Source organism: Sinocyclocheilus anshuiensis, unplaced genomic scaffold, assembly GCF_001515605.1.
Source record: "Sinocyclocheilus anshuiensis isolate Anshui unplaced genomic scaffold, SAMN03320099.WGS_v1.1 scaffold1154, whole genome shotgun sequence".
Classification (NCBI taxonomy): Eukaryota; Metazoa; Chordata; class Actinopteri; order Cypriniformes; family Cyprinidae; genus Sinocyclocheilus; species Sinocyclocheilus anshuiensis.
In genome coordinates, this window is record NW_015542345.1 from 1,401,532 (window position 1) to 1,421,118 (window position 19,587).

At 35.2% G+C, this 19,587-nt stretch overlaps 2 protein-coding genes across 3 annotated transcripts; one reads left to right on the plus strand and one right to left on the minus strand.

Moving 5' to 3' along the window:
• Positions 1 to 881: 881 nt before the first annotated feature.
• On the plus strand, positions 882 to 3,000 carry nr0b1 (nuclear receptor subfamily 0, group B, member 1). Its single transcript, XM_016489853.1, has 2 exons — positions 882 to 1,532; positions 2,414 to 3,000. Exons 1-2 carry the CDS (start codon positions 980 to 982, stop codon positions 2,653 to 2,655), a joined length of 795 nt encoding a protein of 264 aa, XP_016345339.1. The 5' UTR covers positions 882 to 979; the 3' UTR covers positions 2,656 to 3,000.
• A 2,990-nt stretch (positions 3,001 to 5,990) lies between these two features.
• Positions 5,991 to 17,071, minus strand: rnf207a (ring finger protein 207a). Of its 2 annotated transcripts, none has more exons than XM_016489857.1 (7): positions 17,013 to 17,071; positions 8,116 to 8,278; positions 7,457 to 7,642; positions 7,322 to 7,373; positions 7,096 to 7,213; positions 6,448 to 6,528; positions 5,991 to 6,360 (listed from the first exon to the last, which is right to left on the minus strand). In XM_016489857.1, the coding sequence occupies exons 2-7, from the start codon at positions 8,260 to 8,262 to the stop codon at positions 6,195 to 6,197; spliced, it is 750 nt and encodes a 249-aa protein (XP_016345343.1). In that variant the 5' UTR covers positions 8,263 to 8,278; positions 17,013 to 17,071; the 3' UTR covers positions 5,991 to 6,194. The 2 variants fall into 2 exon arrangements, with proteins under 2 accessions (XP_016345343.1, XP_016345342.1); XM_016489856.1 differs by lacking the exon at positions 17,013 to 17,071 and adding an exon at positions 9,317 to 9,364.
• Positions 17,072 to 19,587: the final 2,516 nt, after the last annotated feature.

Below are 19,587 nucleotides of genomic sequence, written 5' to 3' on the forward strand. Positions count from 1 at the left end.
GGCGGGGCATAGAGGACCTACAATAATGTACAGTATTTGAAAAATAATGTGTTTTTTTAACATTAAAGCATGTCAACATATTCTGTTACACCAAATACACAAAATAATGATCTTAAAAAAGCATCTTATGACCCCTTTAAAGTAATCTATGAAAGGTTGCCAGATTTGATAAAAATTATCTTCTTTCTTTTTCAAAGAGAATCTGATTTTCTCTAGCTCCAAATGCTAAATGTAATTTTATAAATAATTAAATAATATAACATTAATTATATATATATAATATATAAAAAGTTAAGTAAGATAAAATTCTGTTTCAATGCTTAGTTCTATGATCAAAGCTCTGTAGTGTTTATTGTGAAAGCAAAACATAATACAACACAATACAATGAGAGATGTACAAATATTTGTACAAATAGATGTACAATGTTTCACTAAAGCCTGATGTGTCATATTTTATACTCACATTTCAACATGATTTTTTCTAAAAAAAATATTTATTATCATGTTTACCTTCTAAAAAAGTATAAACTAGCAGTAAGACGACACAAGGCATGTAGTAGATTGTGTACAACAGGTTTTAAAGCAATGTTTCGATTATGTTGATAATTTAGAGGCCAATATGATAGAGTGCTTTATAGGATTAGGCAATTGTACTTGCGTTTACGATTTGGCTGGTCCTCTCAATGTTGGTGATTTTAGCTTTTGCGGTTTTTGTGGGGACACTGGATGCCCAATCATGTACAGTATAGGCAAAACCTGATGTGGCAAAACCACACATCACTACGGGGACTATAGCGCCCCCTATGTGTGCATCAGAGAGAGACAGTGGGAGGCGTCCAGCGCTCTTTAAAAACTCTAAACTATTTGGCATTTGGGTGGATGGTAACACACAGACCTCAGCCGTGCATGGACATCTCCAAGCGTAAAGCTCATAACGGTTTCAGCAACGAAATTTAACAGTCCCCGCAGCACCAGGAGGATGGCGTACTTTGACAGCAGCTGCCACTGCAGCAGCGAAAGGCGACAGAACAGCATTTTGTACAGCATTTTAAAGAACGACAGTCAGTCTGCGCAACTTGGGAACCAGCCGAGGACCCCGAGGCTCGCCTTGTCCATGCGCGCGTGTGCGTGCGGCTCCAAGAGGAAGGTGTCTCTCCGCTACCCTCAGACCACATGCAAAGCTGCCTCCGCGGTCCTGGTCAAGACCCTGAAGTTTGTGAAGAACGTGCCGTGTTTCCGGGAGCTGCCGGTGGATGACCAGCACAAGCTGGTGCAGAGCAGCTGGGCGCCGCTGCTGGTGCTCGGGATGGCGCAGGACAGGATCGACTTCGAGACTTCGGAGACACAAGAGCCCAGCATGCTGCAGCGGATATTAACGAGCGGACAGGACAAGCAGGACAGCCAGAGTAATAACGGCGGAGTGGCGTTGACCGACGTTCAGGGTATTAAAATGTTTCTGCGGAAATGCTGGGGACTGGACATAAGCACTAAGGAGTACGCATACTTAAAAGGGGCGATTCTCTTCAATCCAGGTGAGACACACTCGCTACACTGTCACACCTGAATTTGGACACTTCCTAGCTGCCGTTAGGAATAACCGGTTTTACTATGACTCACTTTGAAATTAATTTATTAACATTCACAACAACAACAACAACAATAATAATTATAAAACCCGAATTAAGACAGTTCATAGTTGCTTTTTACTGCTTTACATTTAAATCACATTGTAGCCTAATAATTAGTAATATTAATACTCAAATTAGAACAGTTCATATTTCCTTTTAACTGCTTTAAATTTAAATCACATTGTAATAATTAATATTAATCATAATAATAATAATCATAATGCATACATACATGCAAACATGCATACATACATACCTAAATTACAGTTCATAGTTGCTTTTAACTTTGACTTAAATTTAGATCAAATTGCAATTAATAATATTTATAAGCATTAACTGTGTAATAAAAATAATGATGATAATACACACAGCTAGAGAAATATCAGTATTTAAAAATAGTGCTTTGTTTTGCTTAAGCTGCTTTTAATATAAGTCACATTGAATTATTATCTAATCATATTGTAATATGAATTATATAGTATATATAATTCATAAATAATAATAATAATATACTTCTACTAATAAATATTGTAATTACTATAATATGCTAATAATAATAATAATAATGTTGGGGTATGTAACAGATCAGTAATTCAAATATGAATATATGACAATATATGAATCAAAGTTTATATGTTTCTTTGTTTATCATGAATTGTTTTCAAAAATGTATAATTTTGAGAATTACAGTCAAGTGTACAGGCAATCAAAAGGTATCTATTTCACATCATCAAGTTATTTCTGGTACAGGATATAACAAGTCTCTTTCCATCTCTTGTTCCTAGATATTGCAGGGCTGCAGTGTCAACATTACATCCAGGCCCTGCAGAGCGAGGCGAACCAGGCACTTAATGAATATGTCAAAATGATTCACCGCGGGGACAGTGCAAGATTCGCCAAACTCTTCCTTGCCCTCTCCATGCTGAGATCCATCAACGCCAACGTGGTGGCCGGTCTCTTCTTCAAACCGGTCATTGGCGCTGTCAACATGGAGGAACTTCTTCTGGAGATGTTTTATGGAAAATAAACTCTAATGCAAATGCCCGGACAGAATGATCAAACTTGGAAAGAGTGGCAGTCAGCAGTGAATGGACAGATTTTGAAAATGACTGATTCCTTTTTACACATGCTATTTTTGTACGATATATAAGAGCTCTCTTTTTGCCTTCTGAGTTGAACTCATCGCTGAATCCAAAGTTGATGACAATGTTTTTTCCATTTGGGGAAAGAGCTTTATAACTTTGTTCTGATTGTGCATTATTTTTGTTTACTTGCTTTCCTGTGATGTCGTGCAGCCTTCTGATGAATGTTATTTGATTCTCTGTGACACTTTGTAATAACTTTCATTAAGAAATCATTAACAAGCATTCATTTATATGTATTGCATTGAATATATTCATTGAAATGTAATTATATTTGATTTAAATAATATATTACATTTAACAATAATAATAAAAATAATAATATATCTCAACATTTCATGACATATATTTGAATACAAATAAACTAATCACCTGTTTTGCATTTTATAATAATTTTAATTTGTAATAATTTTGGTTGGTATTGTTAATGAAAGTTATTATAAAATGTAAACTATATTTGAATATTAGAAAGTATTGTACATTTTTGTTATGCAATGACATAATGAAACAGTTTCACTCCTTCACATTTCCCACAACATGATTGACAGGTAGCCTATGCATTTTTTGCATTACAGTAACAGTACGATTTCAAAAACATGTCAAAGTGATGACAGACCTAAGCACAAATACAAAACAGATATGAAAATAAAAATATTAATTAGGAAATAATTGATTGTGACATTGTTCTACTTCAACGTAGTTTACCAAACCACTGCATGTTTCGTCGATACCCCAGTAGGTGGCGACAAGTTACTGTCTTAATGAGTTTAGTCATAACCATTTATTCAAACGATTCGTTCAGAAAAAAGTGAATAGCCTATATCACTGAGTCATTCATTTAACTTATTCAAATTCACTCAGACAGGAAACAAGGAAATGCCTCTATGTGTGAGTCATTGAATTCACTCAACTGATTCTTTCAAAAACACTGATTCATTCATAGGAGCGAATAGACAGTAGCTACTGCGCTTTAACGGTTCATCCTGCTTTGACGTTGAAACAGTTGTCAAAAATATTCAAATACATTTTCTGGAGTGAATTATCACAGTACAGTAATTTAAGCAGGACCTGCAGTGTCCACTTTGAGAAAGTTATTAAGTCATTTATTAAGTTAAATCATTAGAGAATTGTGGATGTTCATATGGATCAAACCGCCAGAAATAAGCTGAACCAGGTAAGCATCTTTCACCTCTTCAACCTTAGAAAAAAAGCTAATATCATGAGGAAGAATAAGGCCTCTGTGTGTATTTATGAAGACCTTGTAGGGCGGGAGGGAGGAGATGATATATGACTGTTGAGACGAGGAGTCCTCTTGTTCTTTCATCGCGCTTTCCAATATGCTGTCACCAAATGTATTTTTAATGAGTCTGACTAACTTTGGCGGCCTGTTCTTGAAGGTCGCGTTGACCCCATTTCTTTCTCTGTAACTGTGCAGCTAAGCATTCTGTGTCACATATTCACCTTATGTATGGAGTTGTGGCTCTGTAGCTTTATTCATGCCATAAGGTTAGTCTGGTATTAGACAGCGCTGTTCTAGTCATTGTTTGACCTTGTTGGAGCATAAAAGTACAGAAAAACGTGTGAAAGAAATCTATCAGGGTGCATTGAAAGGTCCTTGTACAATAAAATAAAACAAAAATAATTACACAAAAATCCAACATGACAGAGAGAGAGTGTTGCTCTGCCTCCTTCTCATATAAAATAAAAAACAGACACTACAAATGTCTAATGGTTGTTTTGAAGACAACTGTCTGCCAGTTATAGCTGAGCCAGGGGCAGGTGAGATCGAAGAGAAGAGAGCTTGTCATGGTGGGCTGATGGGTATAGCTTCATAACTTTACGGTTGAACCACTGATGTCACATGGACAATTTTAACGATGTCCTTACTACCTTTCTGGTCCTTGAATGTGGTAGTTGTGTTGTAGTCAATGCAGGGTTAAAAAGCTCTCGGATTTCATCAAAAATATCTTCATTTGTGTTCCGAAGCTGAACGAAGGTCTTTTGAGTTTGGAACGACATGAGGGTGAGTAATTAATGACAGATTTTTCATTTTTGGGTGAACTAACTCTTTATTAATTTTATTCAGCAAGTACACGTTAAATTGATCAAAAGTGACACTTTTACATTGATACTTTTTTAAAAATGTATTTCCAATATATGCTGTTCTTTTGAACTTTCCATTCATCAAAGAATCCTAAAAAAAAAAAATAGCATCACTGTTTACACAAAAATATTAAGCAGCACAACTGTTTTTAACAGTGTATGCAAATTCAAATATGCTCCCTGTAGTTGCGTCACACGTTTGAAGTTAAATACCGTTGGTTCTCATGTATCACCATTGACACTGATGTCAAACCTGGCTACTCATTTCAAATATCTCTTAAATGTATGTCATGATCATTGTCTTTTTTTCATAAATCTCTTCGAATGGTTGCTTGCCACACTTGGCTAGCTGTTTATCCTTCAATCTGTGTTAATTTATGTCTGTTTATACAGTATTCTCTGGGGCATTGGTCTGAAGTGCTGTAATCTGATCTTATGAGATGCTATGTTAAGTTCTCTTTCCATTATTACACACAGGGAAGGTGATGACAGCCATGATCAGCAGACCCAACATTTCACAGAAACTTAATGGCTGTAGTGCGCTGAAAACCCCCACTCTCTAACACTGGTATACAAATGGTCTCCCGTGTTCCTCTAAATGTATTTTAATGAACATCCAGCTGATATGAGGGATAAGCAAATATTTGAACTTTTTAAATAGATGATTTCTTATATTTTATTTATTAAAGTTTTGCTCAAAAAGGCTGTTCAGCACTCACAATCAGTATTTATTTGACAGCACACATAAAAACATAGCTAGGATTTTATGAAACATAGCTTTTACGAATTCTTCACACAATCATGACATAATTTTAGTTTAAAATATTTCCTATTTACTCTTTTTATATACTTTAGTATTTATTTATATTTTCAATATACTTTAATTGTACAATTTAATTAAAATTTTTGTTACGCGTTTTTGTCATTTTCTTTTTTTTTAATATTTATATTTAGTGTTAATCTATTTTTTTGTTTTAGCTTTAGCAGTTTTAGTACTTTATCTTATATAAGTTATTTAACTTATTTATTTCGAATTTTCATGTTTGTTTTTTTTAAAGTTTACATTTTATAGTCAGCAACAAAACAAAACAAAAAAAATCACAATCCACTGGTCTGTGAAACATTTATGGACCATCCGATCCAAACGGTTTATAGTTAAGGTCCATTTGATTTGACACACTCATGTTATCAATATTCCATTCATGCCCTTCTTATTTTTCAGTTACTGTAAAGCCCCATGTTCATGTGTTGACATCTAGCACATGCTTGAAAGTACATGCCACATTTGTGGTCAGTGTTCCCCATCATCTGACATGCAGCTCTATAGTGGCAGCTCTTTGCCGCAAGAGGCCTTTGAAATATTTATCTGCTTTCCCTGCCAGCAGAAGTCACTGCTCTTTAGTAGCGTTTCACCAGGCGGCAGGATAAGAGAGTTGTCTGTGCCAGGGTCCCGATCATATCCTGCTGAGCGACTCTTCTCATTGCAGCTGGAGGAAGAAATGATGTGTCATTCTGTCTTATAAAGTTTTAATATATGCACTTTGAGCTGTGTTATAGTAACATCAAATGCAAACCGGTTTTGTTCAGCAGTCATTGCACTGTCCTCACATATTTTCACTACAGTGTCCACGCAGTCATTCTCAGGCGTTTGAAACCTGTGTAATACATCAACAATATACAATTTAATGACTAAAATATTCAACTACCTAAATTAAAGGAACAGTTCACCCCAAAATGAAATTTTGCTGAAAATGTACCCACCCTCCAAACAGGTAAAAATGTCACAGTAAGTAATCCACATGACTCCAGTCCATCAATTAATGTCTTGTGAAGTGAAAAGCTGAGTATTTGTAAGAAACAAATCCATCATTACGGTATTTTAACTTTAAGCTGTCGCTTTTGCAATCCATAATCTATAAAAATGCTTCCTTCAGTCTCCTGGTGTCCTCTCACATCAAAATCATCTAAAATATTTATTTGGAACAGTTTTGGACTGTTCCAAAATCGCTTGTAAATGGTGCAAAGGATTGATTGGTGAGCAAGTGATGTAATCTGTTCTGATGAGGAAACAGACTCATCTACATCTTGGATAGCCTGAGGGTGAGTACATTTCCAGCAAATTTTAATTTTTGGGTGAACTATTCCTTTAAGCAAATGGAATGCTGAAGTAAAATATTCAAATATAATATATAAATATTTCAATAATAAAACAAAAAAACAACCTGGGTTCCAGACGCTCTTTTACTTTTGCTATGGATAAGATGTAGGGTCCAATTTGTCGTGCAATGGTTGTCAAGTAGGAATTTTCTTGCTTCAGCTGCAGAAGGTCATGGAGCTGTGCTGTAATTACCAAATGAATTAGTTGACTAATTAGTGGAAAGAAACAGCTTAACATGCATGGTAAAATGAACCCTGAGGCAGCACAGACAACTTCTTGTTTTTCCTCACCTTCGTAGATCTCTTGCTCTTTGGTTACTCTTTGAAAGGTCACATCCCATATCTAGAAAGACATCCAGAATATGCTAAGCTGCTGCTGTGTTTTGAAAGAATAATGGTTTTGCAGGAATTATAATTTAGCCTCACCTCCTCAAATATGGCCCTCTGGGTCTGCACAGCAGAATACTGAGACACGATCTGTTCGTCAATGAGTACAGACCTTTCCAGGATCTCATCCATAGTGTCCGTGTTGATGAGAGAGTGATGTTTTGTTAGGTCTCTGTGAATCTCCTGAACCTCGTCCTTCAGCCTCTGGACCTCTGTCTGAAGAACCTGGCGCATTAAAAATGCATGGAATTAATAAAATAATACACATATACACAACCGTTATTTTACGAGACCCCAAAAAGACAAACAAACATTGTTTAGAGCATACATGCATGGAATGAAAAAGCATTTTATTCTCTTGGTTGCAAATAACTGAAATGCAGCAGCATTCAAAAATTGTGAAATAATACAATTAATGTGGTATAAAAGAAACTTATAAAAGAGTGTAAGGGAGATCATGTTTATAGTATGCATGACAGAATCATTAAAATCATTATGAATCATTAAACAATTATTTTGAGGCTAACATATTAAAAAGTTGACACTCGTTTTTAAAAAGACTAATAATTGTTTAACTTTGTCAATGTTTAGGAGTACACTAACTTATCCAGACCTTACACACACACAGAATAAAAAACATAAATCTTTATAAAAGACTATATGGCTGCAGTTATTACTGAATGAGGACTAATTCTTACCCTGTAGCTCTTCTCAAAGTTGCGGCAGTGCTCAGTGAAGGGTGACTCTCTGCCCTCAGCCAGCAGCACTTTGGTGCAAATGTTTCGGTGAAAGGTGGGCCTGCGGCCAAAAGGCATTTCACTGAGAGAAGGGGACGGGCACGACATAGACAGAGGGGACAGCCTATGGTAGGATAAGAGAGAGAGACAAGTATGACAACACTTTATTAAATTACATTATTTTACCTATCCTGTTAACATTCTTATTCTTATTTTGGGTTTTTGTTTAAACAATGCTCTCGTGAAGATTTTTTGAAGATGAAGATTTTTAAACAACAGTACATTTAACAACACTAAATTAGTAACAATTTTGATAAACAGTTAATAAACAATTAAACGCACATCAAACAAAACAAACCTATTTGTTATCTTCATTATTTATTTATGTAACCAAAACTAAATTTTACAGGATTAATAAAGAGGTTGTATTTATAATAAATAAACATCTAATGCAGTGTTGTTTTAATATTACTATTTAATATTAATATTGAATATTATAAATATATTTATTATTAATATTCTATTATTTATTAATATTTTGGGTTTTGTTTTTATTTGAAGTGCATATTAAATTTAGCAATTATGTTAATTTTATTAGTTTATTTTTCTTCTTAGCTTTCATTTTTATTTACATTATCAAATAATTTTTAATTAAATTACATTTAAATTTTAAAGCTTTAGTAATTTTAGGACTTCTACTTAAACATATTTATTTCAGTTAGCCAAGGCAACAGTTCTACTCTTTGTTTAAGATTCATGATTAGCTTTTTTAACCTAATATATTTTCTTTTATTTCAGCTGTATTTCAGATAAACATTTTTTTATATATTTAGTTAACAATACCAACACTGATTTCTAAAGTTTAATGTTCTACATCTTAAGCAGAGCAATAACAGATTATATAAAAACAACCATCAAAACATTGACATTCAGACTTATTTTGAATAAAATTTAACTGAGATTCTGTTGCTTATCACATTTTCAGAGCTTCATGACCATTGACCTACATTTAACGGTGCACAGAAATGCAGCATTCCCACCTCTGCATTCACAAACCTTAGTTAGAAATTCCTGAGGTTCAGGAACAGGAGTTAAAAGCTTAAGAATGAAAAGCCTATTGAAAGCTCATAACGAAGCAAACATCGAGAAAAAAAAGAGTTACCTTAGTTTCAAAGCTTGTTTAATCTCTCTTTCCTAGTTCCACGTACCGGAGGTCCTACGAGTGAGTCTGGACACTGTATGTTCTCTGAGCCTAAGTGACAATGTCCCACCCCCGAACTTTTACCAATTTAAGATGCTGGCACCGGCGTGACATCAGCAGCATAGGAACAAAGTGCTCCCATGGCCTAGCGCCGTTGTGTGAGCTCTGTGCTACGAGCAGAATCCGAGACACTTCTTTGAAATTCTGTTAAAAATAGTGGAAGAAGCCTGACCTCCGTACTATGTCTGATGGCACAGGGACAGATGGGGGAGGACGTTTGTTTGGTGGAGGGCTTCACAAACCTGAGAACGGTACGGATGATTGATGTGGAAAGTTGTCACAGGGACTTGCGTCATTGGACTCTCTATGGAGAGATGGAGGCTGCTGTGGCGGAATGGCTGTATTCATTCTGATCTCTTATCACCTTGGGTATTCCGTGTAGATGCATCGAGGCTGTAATGCTGAGTCTTTTGTGTAAACGTGTGGCAACAGCAGATGGTGTGGCATGGCAATGAAAATTCAATATGGAAACTTTTAATCATGACAGTGGACTAAGAGGATTAGAACTGATATTTTGCAATGGCTCCAACAAATATTTAGACGCTTAGGCCAGACCTAAAAATGCATGACATAGCATTACATAACAAAATATCAAACGGATGCATTAAATTGATTTCATTAAAAATATTTAACGTAATTAACACAGCATCCCATTTTTTTTACCTGGCATCCTTTGACTAGTGCTACAGTAAACAGTACAGTACAGACTGCTGTCAAGCACTATAAGACGCAAAAGAGAACTTAAAGCAGTAGTTCACCCAAAAATGAAAATTCTGTAATTACTCACCCTCATAACGTTTCAAACCTGTAAGACCTTCGTTCATCTTCGGAACACAAATAAAGTTATTTTTGATGGAATCCGATAGCTTTCTGACCCTGCATAGACAGCAACGCAACTGATACGTTCAAGGCCCAGAAAGCTAGTAAGGACATCGTTAAAATTGTCTCTTACATCAGTGGTTCAACTTTAATAATATGAAGCAATGAGAATACTTTTTGTGTGCAAAGAAAACAAAAATAATGACTTTATTCAACAATTTCAAGGCCCTTTCTGGGCCATAAAACATGTCAGTTGCGTTGTCTATGCAGGATAAGAAAGCTCTCGAATTTCATCAAAAATATATATAAAAAATACATAATTAATTGCAAAATGTTCATTTTTGGGTTACCTATCCATTTAATTCAGTATTGGCGTGCTGTCTGTAAAGCAGCTCTCTGTGAACGCAGGCATCCGACAAGTGCATATGTACAGAAAGCTGCTTCAGACAGCATTTTTGGCGAGTGACCTCGTAAACAAGGTTTTAAATTAGTTAAAAAGTCCTAAATAACCGTAAAGAGTTGGGAGAAAACCTGCTGCAGTCTGTGTCATTGATGTAAATCACAGAACAAAAGAAAAAGAGAATTAACTTCGATGCTCTTCAATGATTACCTTTTGTTTCTTGAATAAAGACTCTATATTCAGCTTATAGTTTACAATTTATAGTTTATGTGAATATTGTATTAAGTTCACTATTTTTCAAAGCCTATTAACTGTTAAAAACAATGGCTTTCAATTATACTGTAATGTTGAATGGCTACAATTAATGAGACATCAGTAGCAGAATTGGTATCAGTGATACTGGCCTTCATTAATAATAGACTAAGAAATAAACGTTTAAACGCGTATTTAAAATATACCATCTTTATGTTGTTTTGGAGATTTGATGTGAAATTATGAAAAATATACGTATATTAATATGCAATTAATCACAATTAATTACAGAAAAGTGTGTGAATAATTAGTTATTTTGTGCAATTAATTTGTAATTTTTTTCATTAAATGACAGCACTAATATGCTGTATATGTGTTGTTGCGGATATGCTTAGTTTCAGTTTCATGAACGTTTAGTTTGTATTCAGTTGTTCCTGTGTTCCTTTGTTTGATAATATATATACAATTTCCTTTTTGATTCTTTCTGGTGTCAAACTTTATGGAACATGTCTACAGTTCCTGTAAAAAAAAATATTGTTTTAATGGCAAGTTAATTCAAGTTAGGCCCGAGAAAAGCTAATCATGGATTGATATTTTGTTATCTAACTCAAATACTAATGTCCAGATACTTTTTGGGGCTGTTGTATAACAGTATGCACTATGGCATGCCAAACAAACTCAGAACTAGTTTCAAAAGCTAGAACTGCACAGCTAACATTCACCAGCCCTGAAAATAGCTACTACACTATGCAGATAGACAGGAATCAATGCAGACATTAAGCAGATATCCCTCTCCTCTGGTTTCTTGGAAAAGTGCTTCTAAAAACTCCATATAGTTCACTCCATGGCAACAGGAGTTTGACACAACCCGGAATTCAATTAGATCTGAGGTGGATTCAGAGAATAGGAATTTAGGATGACATCCCTTTCTTTCGTAAGCTCTGTTAGTATAGATTTGCACTGATACTGCACATGTTCACTTCTGCTGCACTAATCTTTCTCACTGCAAACTGATCTGGAAACAGTACTCATATGCAGCTATATTATGAATAAGGCTCTGAAGTGCTCCAGTCAGTGGCATAACTCTCTGAGCCCTTCTCCCGGAATGAGAGCTTTCCAGGAAGTCTGGCTCCTGTGTCCCTGTGCCTCATGTTATCACCTCAGCTCCTGGCACCTCACAGACACAGGACTAACTCTGGCTATAACAGGACAGTTGCCACCTGGTGCTTGTCAGGGAAAGTTACATAAATGTTTCTCTGTTTAGGAGCTTAATAACCGGCTGAGTAAGCACCAGAGTAATGCCAGTGTCTCCTTCCTGTTGTGTGCTGTCAGCTCTGAGTCATTAGACAGAATTCAGTAACTGAGTACCTGAGTACACGAAATGAGTGTCTTTTGCGTCCATAAGAAGTAATCAAACATATAATTATTATAACAACAAATAAATTTGTGATTTAAAAATAAAACAATACTATGTATTCTCTCATCAATATTACATCAAAAAAGTCAATTCAATATTAAAAATAAATAATGTAAATAGCATTGATGCTGATTAGGGTAAGGTTTTTGGCCTGTCCCTCACTATGGTTTTTCTTTTTCAGCAGGACGTTTAATATGAAGTCAAAATTATATAAAAATCATATGTGCATATTGTTCTAAATACAGTCTCATTGCTAAGCAATGTTTTTGGCATAAGTACACATTTTTTCTATAAATTATAAATAATTTTATTGGTGTTCCCTTGTTTCATATCAGCCCTGTTACCCTAATAAAAAAAACCTTGTAAAACAATGTACATTCAAGTGACATCACTTCTAGGACATTACAATGCACAATGAACTGACTTTAACTTAACGTAATTTGAATTATATTTTATTTTGGACATAGCCCTTTTTTTAATATCTCTCTTGTAAAAATATATATTTTTTCTAAATTGACATGCAGTTACCCTCCAAAATTAGGATGTTCCTGCTGAATGACAAATATAAAAATAATTTTAAAAATCCCAAATTTGAAACAATCCCAGTTAAATGAGGGACTGAAATGCTGCTCATATATGTGAAAACGTCTCTAGGTTACGTATGTAACCATGGTTCCCTGAGGGAACGAGACGCTGCGTCGAAGTCGCTTTGGGAACGCCCTTGCGTGACCGCGTTCTGAAGCACATGTCAAATCAGTCCAATGGAGTAGCGAGACGTCACGAGCGGGGTGACGTAAGCAACAGAAAGTATAAAAGCGCATCCGGCAGAGCGCAAACCAGCTTCGATGAAGTAGCGCCTGGAGGGATGCAGGGAGTATGGCAAAGAGACGCAGCGTCTCGTTCCCTCGGGGAACCATGGTTACATACGTAACCTAGAGACGTTCCCCTTAGATCGGGGAAAAACGGAAGGCCCCCGTCATGAAGGCTGTGGTCTGGATTCAGAAAATGCTCGTCTAATTATTTTTAGGACGAGCCCCCTGTTTCTAGGCTGGCCAAACGATATTTTATTTTGGCGAATGCACGAGTTCCTGAAGGGGAACTATCACATAGTTCTAATTAAAATATAGTAGTAATGCTTGTGTTTGTAACAGGGTTGACAAAAATACCAGAAAAATAGTAAAATAATCATAAAATAATAGATTACATATTCTTGTATATAATACCATTTCAATGATACAATTTCTTGTCATTTTAAGCTGTTTTCATTTCATGGATATTGAAAAAAAAAAAAGCTAATTAAACTTATTTTATATTTAAATTTTTCCAAGTGGAAAAGGCACTGATTTCGTGGAAATCGATGACCCATCAATGCTTTATTAAAAATAATAAATATATATATAAATATATATTTCAAAAATGTTTTTGAAAGTAGTCTTTTAAGTTTATAAAGGCTGCATTTATTTGATCAAAAATAACAGTAAAAACTAGAGGTGCAACGGTTCTCTGTAAAACACCGAACTGTACAGTTCGCCACCCTCGGTTTGGTACGCATTTGTACCGCGATTAATCTCAGTTCTAACAAAGGATTTGGAAGATATGTTTTGGCGAAAAAACAAGGCTTCAAATACACATTGGAGTGACAACTTTCTTTATTGCACAGCACGTTTTCTCGTGTCTAAGTCTGTGCGTCTTTCTGCAACCACACAGCCAAACCACTAAAGGGTGGCTACAGGAACAAAGTGCAGCAGAAGAAGACGTTTATCTCCATGAAATGGCAGCAGTGTAAATGAATAAACTAAAATTTATAAGCATTTAGTGGAATTCTCTCTTAATTGTAGCTGCTGTGTTGTTATATGAACAAATATATTATTAAAGGGGTCATGACATGAGAAATCAAATTTGCCTTGATCTTTTGGCATATAAGAGGTATTTGTACCATTAAAACATCCAGCAAGTTTCATAGCTAAAAACGTCCTTCTCATTATAAGCAAAGTATTTTTTAAGCTCGTTTGCAAACATTCACAAACATTTGCATAAACATCACCTCCAGAGCAACACATCGACATAGGCCCTGCCCACTGGCGTTCAGCCACTTAAAAGTCCGCGTGAACCGGAAGTTACTGTCGACTTTATTTCAGTATGGTGACGTATTTCCAACTGAAACGGAATATTGAGTAGAGGGTGGGGTTTTATTTTTGCACTCCTCTTCTCATCTCTCACTTGCAGGAAACTAAAGGCTGTGTGTCCACCAAAACGCTTTTCCCCACAGCTAGCGTATTTTTTCAATTGTTCTCAATGGGAGCGCCACATTTTTTAACACGCCAGGAGCGTGCCAAGCGCTGAGCATCTTTTTCGCGCTGAGCGTTTGGGCGTTTTTTTCTCAGCGCCGAGAGTTCAAGAATGTTCTACTTTGGGTAAAACGCTGCGCTCATCGCTGTCACTTTCTAGTCAGCTAACCAATCACAGTGGAGAAGGGGTGGGACTAATACCGACCACCCTGCTTGTACAACGACTGAACAACAATGAAGGTAATATTGCTTGCCTCAGAGTATTTATGTCTTTAACAGATTGAATTGCCGGACTACCATATATTGTTACAAAAAATAATGCTTGGAGAAACATTTAATTCCCTATGTGTTTGCCATTACTTCAGTAGATATTCTGTATCATAGCTATTCTGTATCATAGCAACCACAGCGTCTCAACTGAAAACGGTTGGAGGGGTGTGGTTAAGCAAATTCTGCCCAAGCCATGGCCCAAGCCGTCAAACTGACGTCATCAGAGAAGGCATTCCATTCCAGAGCGGAATAAATGATCAGATTTTGATTAAAATTTACCAAGACAAACAATTTTTTGTGCACGAATTAATTGGTAATTGTTGATCTTAAGACTAGTAATGGGCGCTAAAAAAATAAAGATTGTAAATTGTTATTTCATGGACTTTAACGGCTGACACTTGATTATGCTGAATGTGAGTGTCGCGTCACAAACAAATAGAAATTACAATCACTGCCGCTATCTTGTCTACACTGGATGCAGTATACAGAAACGTATTCACTTTCTGACACAGTCCATGCGCTTGGGTCTTTCAATAGGACAAATGGACTGAAAGAACATTCACTTTGATGCATTTGGTTTAAAAAGCTCGTTCGCGTCTTTGTACAGATATCAGAAGGTTCCCAGCATAAGAGACAAGTGGATAGTTTATTTTGAATGGCACCCCAGATCACGTCAGAGGATCGTTCAGAGCATTTTGTTTTGTAAACGAGGCACATTAACATGGAGAGTTCACAAAGAAACATTTGTTGAAAGATGAAACGGTTGAAACGGACTGCAGCTGCCTCACAAACTGTAAGTAAATGATTTGCTTTGTCTGGAAATGACCGTTTTATTTTGATTATGTTGTCAAAACACTTACATGCAATAGTGAAGGGGCGTTACTGTTTCCTATGCAATGACGTTAGCCAATCATAACAGTAGCCAATTACTGACAAGCCTTACAGGACCCACCCCTTAAACACTGGTTGTTTCAAAGAGATGTCAGAATGAGGGTTGAAAAGAATAATTTTTCTACATATTTTTATTTTTTATTTTTTTTGTGCAAAAAACTTTATTAACATTATAAGTAAACATCAAGAAACAGTAAAAAAAAAAAAAATCCATGTCATGACCCCTTTAAGTTTTTGGATCTCTAGATTCATTTATGATTTGAACTTCGTCCTGTGTGATCAGCCTCACTGCTGTCATTGGAAGCTTTAGGCAAATCACACTCTAATACACTGATTTCCAATGTAAATATAATGAACTGAAATCAATGCGCTTGTTTCTGTTTTGCAAACAATTTTACAAACAATTTTTGTTTTATCAGCAGTCGAGTTAAACTTGAAAGACTTGAGGATGTGCGTGCATGATGGAGTGCATTAGAAAGGACTGCAATTATATTAATAGAAATATGAATTTTACTTGAGGCAAACTTTTACATTTATTATTATTATTATTTTATTTTTTTAGCAAACAGACAGTAGAGTATTCTTGTGGAAATTTCTAATAATACTCCCCTTATCCCCATACCGAACCGTACCGAAATATGACCCCAAAACCGCAATACGTACCGAACCGTACGAAATTTGAACCGTTACACCCTTAGTAAAAACAGTAATATTGTGAAATATTATTGTGATTTAAAATAACTGCTTTCTTTTTTAATATATATTTCTTCAGTGTCACATGATCTTTCAGAAATTATTTGTTCATTTAATGCTCAAGAAACATTTATTATTATTATTATTATCAATGTTCAAATCAGTTCATATGTTTGTGTCTTTACTTTAAAAACAAATTGCATTGACCCCAAACTTTTGAATCAAAGTCTGTAAGTTATTATATATTTACATTAATATATTGTTTTATATTAAAATACTCAACCTACCAGCAAAAAAAAATGTTTGTTTATTGTTATCCAAATTATAATTTATTGATTGCAAAAATGTTGTGCAGTTTAGATTTTTACAGTACAATTCTTCTAGTTATAAATATCACAAAATTTGAAATGAGACCACCATCATACATAAATGTATTTTTCAAAAGCATTTCAGCAAAGTAAGGAACACAGTCAGTACAAGGCCAAACAAACAGAGGTAGAATAACAGTGCTGCCATATAACATTTCTTGCATAATACTATGAATGATGTAACAGATAAACTGCTCACCTGTTACTCAAGGTAGTTCCTGCAGTTACAGAGCCAGGCCTCCACTGGCCCAACAACAGAAGAGGCTCCAGACAGCGGGCAAACTCAGCATGGTAGTCTGTGTTTATCTGTAGGTTCGATGCATCTTTAGTGTCAGAGATCTGCACAATGGTCAGTATGTTTGGTTGTGAACTCACCTTATTACTCTGGACAGGACGAAGCTTGTGAGGAAGCTTTACAATGCTACACAGTCTGTCCATCAACTGCTGTTAAGGGTTGTATTATGGTATGTATTATATTTACATACTATATGTGTGCATACTGTGTATATTTATTATGTATATATAAATACACACATACATTAATATATTAAGGAAAAATATGATTTATATATAAAATATTTATATTTATATATCATATAAATTATATACAAGTATAAGTATATATACAAATATCTTTTAAAATATATGCATATATGTGTGTGTATTTATATATACATAATAAATATACACAGTACACACACATATAGTATGTAAACAAACTTTTATTTTGAATGCGATTAATTGCGATTAATCGTTTTGCAGCCCTATTAAACAATAAAGAAATGTTTCTTGAGCACTAAATCAGCCTATTAGAATGATTTCTGAAGGATCATGTGACAATAAAGACTGGAGTAATGGCTTCTGAAAAATCAGCTTGGCCATCACAGGAATACTTTTTAAAATATATTAAAATACAAAACAGTTATTTTGAATTGTAATAATATTTCACAATATTACAGTTTTATTTCAAATTTTGACTGGTAGGGTATTTAAAAAACAATTAAAGTATAAATACATCTACATATCCCTAAGTAGATAGATCTACTTACATATCCCATATCTAAGAACTCATATTTATTGGCTGAGCTGAGAAAAGCGGAGCAGTTGACCAGGTGCACCTGAGAACAAAGATAAGATATAAAGTCATATGGTTTGGGAACGACATTAAAGGGTCAAATGATGCTGCTAAAAAGAGCATTATTTTGTGTATTTGGTGTAATGAAATGTGTTTATGCGGTTTAAGGTTAAAAAATTCTTTGCGTGAACATTTGGGCGGCGTTATGCAAATCTTCCCACATCGTGACGTAGACATGTGGGGGCTTGCTTAAACGAGGCGTTTTAGGACGGCGTGGATAAGTCTTAACTTTTATGAAGAATATCTCTTTGAATTTGAGACTTTAGTCTTTGCAACTTTACAGATCTTCTTTATGCACCAAGAGCTTGTAACACTCCAAAGAGAAAGGAAAAATTGAAATCGCATCATATGAACCCTTTAAGGTGAATAAATGATGACAGAATTTATATTTTTGGATGAACCATCTCTTTAAAGTACCTGAAGGGTGGGCAAGAGGGTGGCCAAGTGAGAAAGCTGTTTCTTTAGTGCCTTCTCTTTCTCTTCATGTTGACTGTCAGACATTTAATAAACGAAGAATAAAAACATATTAGTACCCTCCGGGCCAATGTATACACAACACATAAATTTTTCCACACAAAAAACACTGCATATTTCCAAAAATCATTCTTATTTTAGCATTTCGTCCTTTGTTTGCTCTTGCATGACCCTGATATAAAACACACACGCACACATGTACACGCTGAGTCCTAGATTGCAGCCTGGCATAAATAGCTTAATTCCTGGAAGACATCAAGCCAGCTTCCAGGCAATGATGGGAAGGGGACGGAGGGACGGGGAATCTCAACAAATAACTGGACTCATGAAACGCAACCCAAGCAACTGCTGTTCCAACACAGACCTTCACACCACAACTCTGTGTTCTGCCAAAGCCATGTGGGTAAACTGTCACTGACTACGTTTACATGGACATCAGTAATCTAATTATATACCTTATTCTAAATAAGCCACTATTATGATTATGGGTCCGTGTAATGCTTCACAATTCAATTCTCAGACCATATGGTGCAAATGCAAAAATGAAACCAAACATTAATTTTTTCATTTTTTTCAGTTACTTCATAAATTAATAATTGCCATTTCTCTCCTTTTTTCAGTTTACTAAACTGTGACTTAAGAAATTATAATTTTTTTTATTTTTATAACAACCGCGGCCGTGGAAAGTGGCAGCTGAGCATAGCGGAGCATAGCAAATTACTGTATAATGTTTTTCAAATGTAGCCTTTACAGTTCAAACATTACCCTGAGATATATGTAGACGGATTTTCGCGGCTGGTGTTTATGAATAAAGCTTTAGCCTATGTTAATAATGTTTATTGAGTTTGGTCATTTAAAAACTGTTTTAATGCATTAAGTCACGTTAATGCATTAAACCTTGGGAGGAAAACGCTTAATAATGCGTAATTAAACATGTTGCGTTCTAATTCGGGACTCACCTGCTTGTCTGTACATGATATGCTTTATTAATAATGTGTTTACTGGTCCTTTAAAAACACAGTGTTAATGCATTAAGCCGCGTTAAAGGCACAATATGTAAGATTTTTTTTATTAAAATATCCGAAAACCACTAGAACAGTGTTATATATTTTGCTGACTTGTGTACTTGCATTATCCCAAATGTTTCAAAGAATGTTTAAATCCA

What these genes read in the sequence shown, in the direction of transcription:
- nr0b1 (XM_016489853.1), top strand. Translation starts at nt 980, where the DNA reads ATGGCGTACTTTGACAGCAGCTGCCACTGCAGCAGCGAAAGGCGACAG. An exon ending in GGCGATTCTCTTCAATCCAG is followed by an intron (nt 1,533 to 2,413) that starts GTGAGACACACT and finishes TCTTGTTCCTAG; the next exon opens with ATATTGCAGGGCTGCAGTGT.
- rnf207a (XM_016489857.1), bottom strand. Translation starts at nt 8,262, where the DNA reads ATGTCGTGCCCGTCCCCTTCTCTCAGTGAAATGCCTTTTGGCCGCAGG. An exon ending in ACTTTGAGAAGAGCTACAGG is followed by an intron (nt 7,643 to 8,115) that starts GTAAGAATTAGT and finishes TTAATGCGCCAG; the next exon opens with GTTCTTCAGACAGAGGTCCA. An exon ending in AGAGGGCCATATTTGAGGAG is followed by an intron (nt 7,374 to 7,456) that starts GTGAGGCTAAAT and finishes ATGTCTTTCTAG; the next exon opens with ATATGGGATGTGACCTTTCA.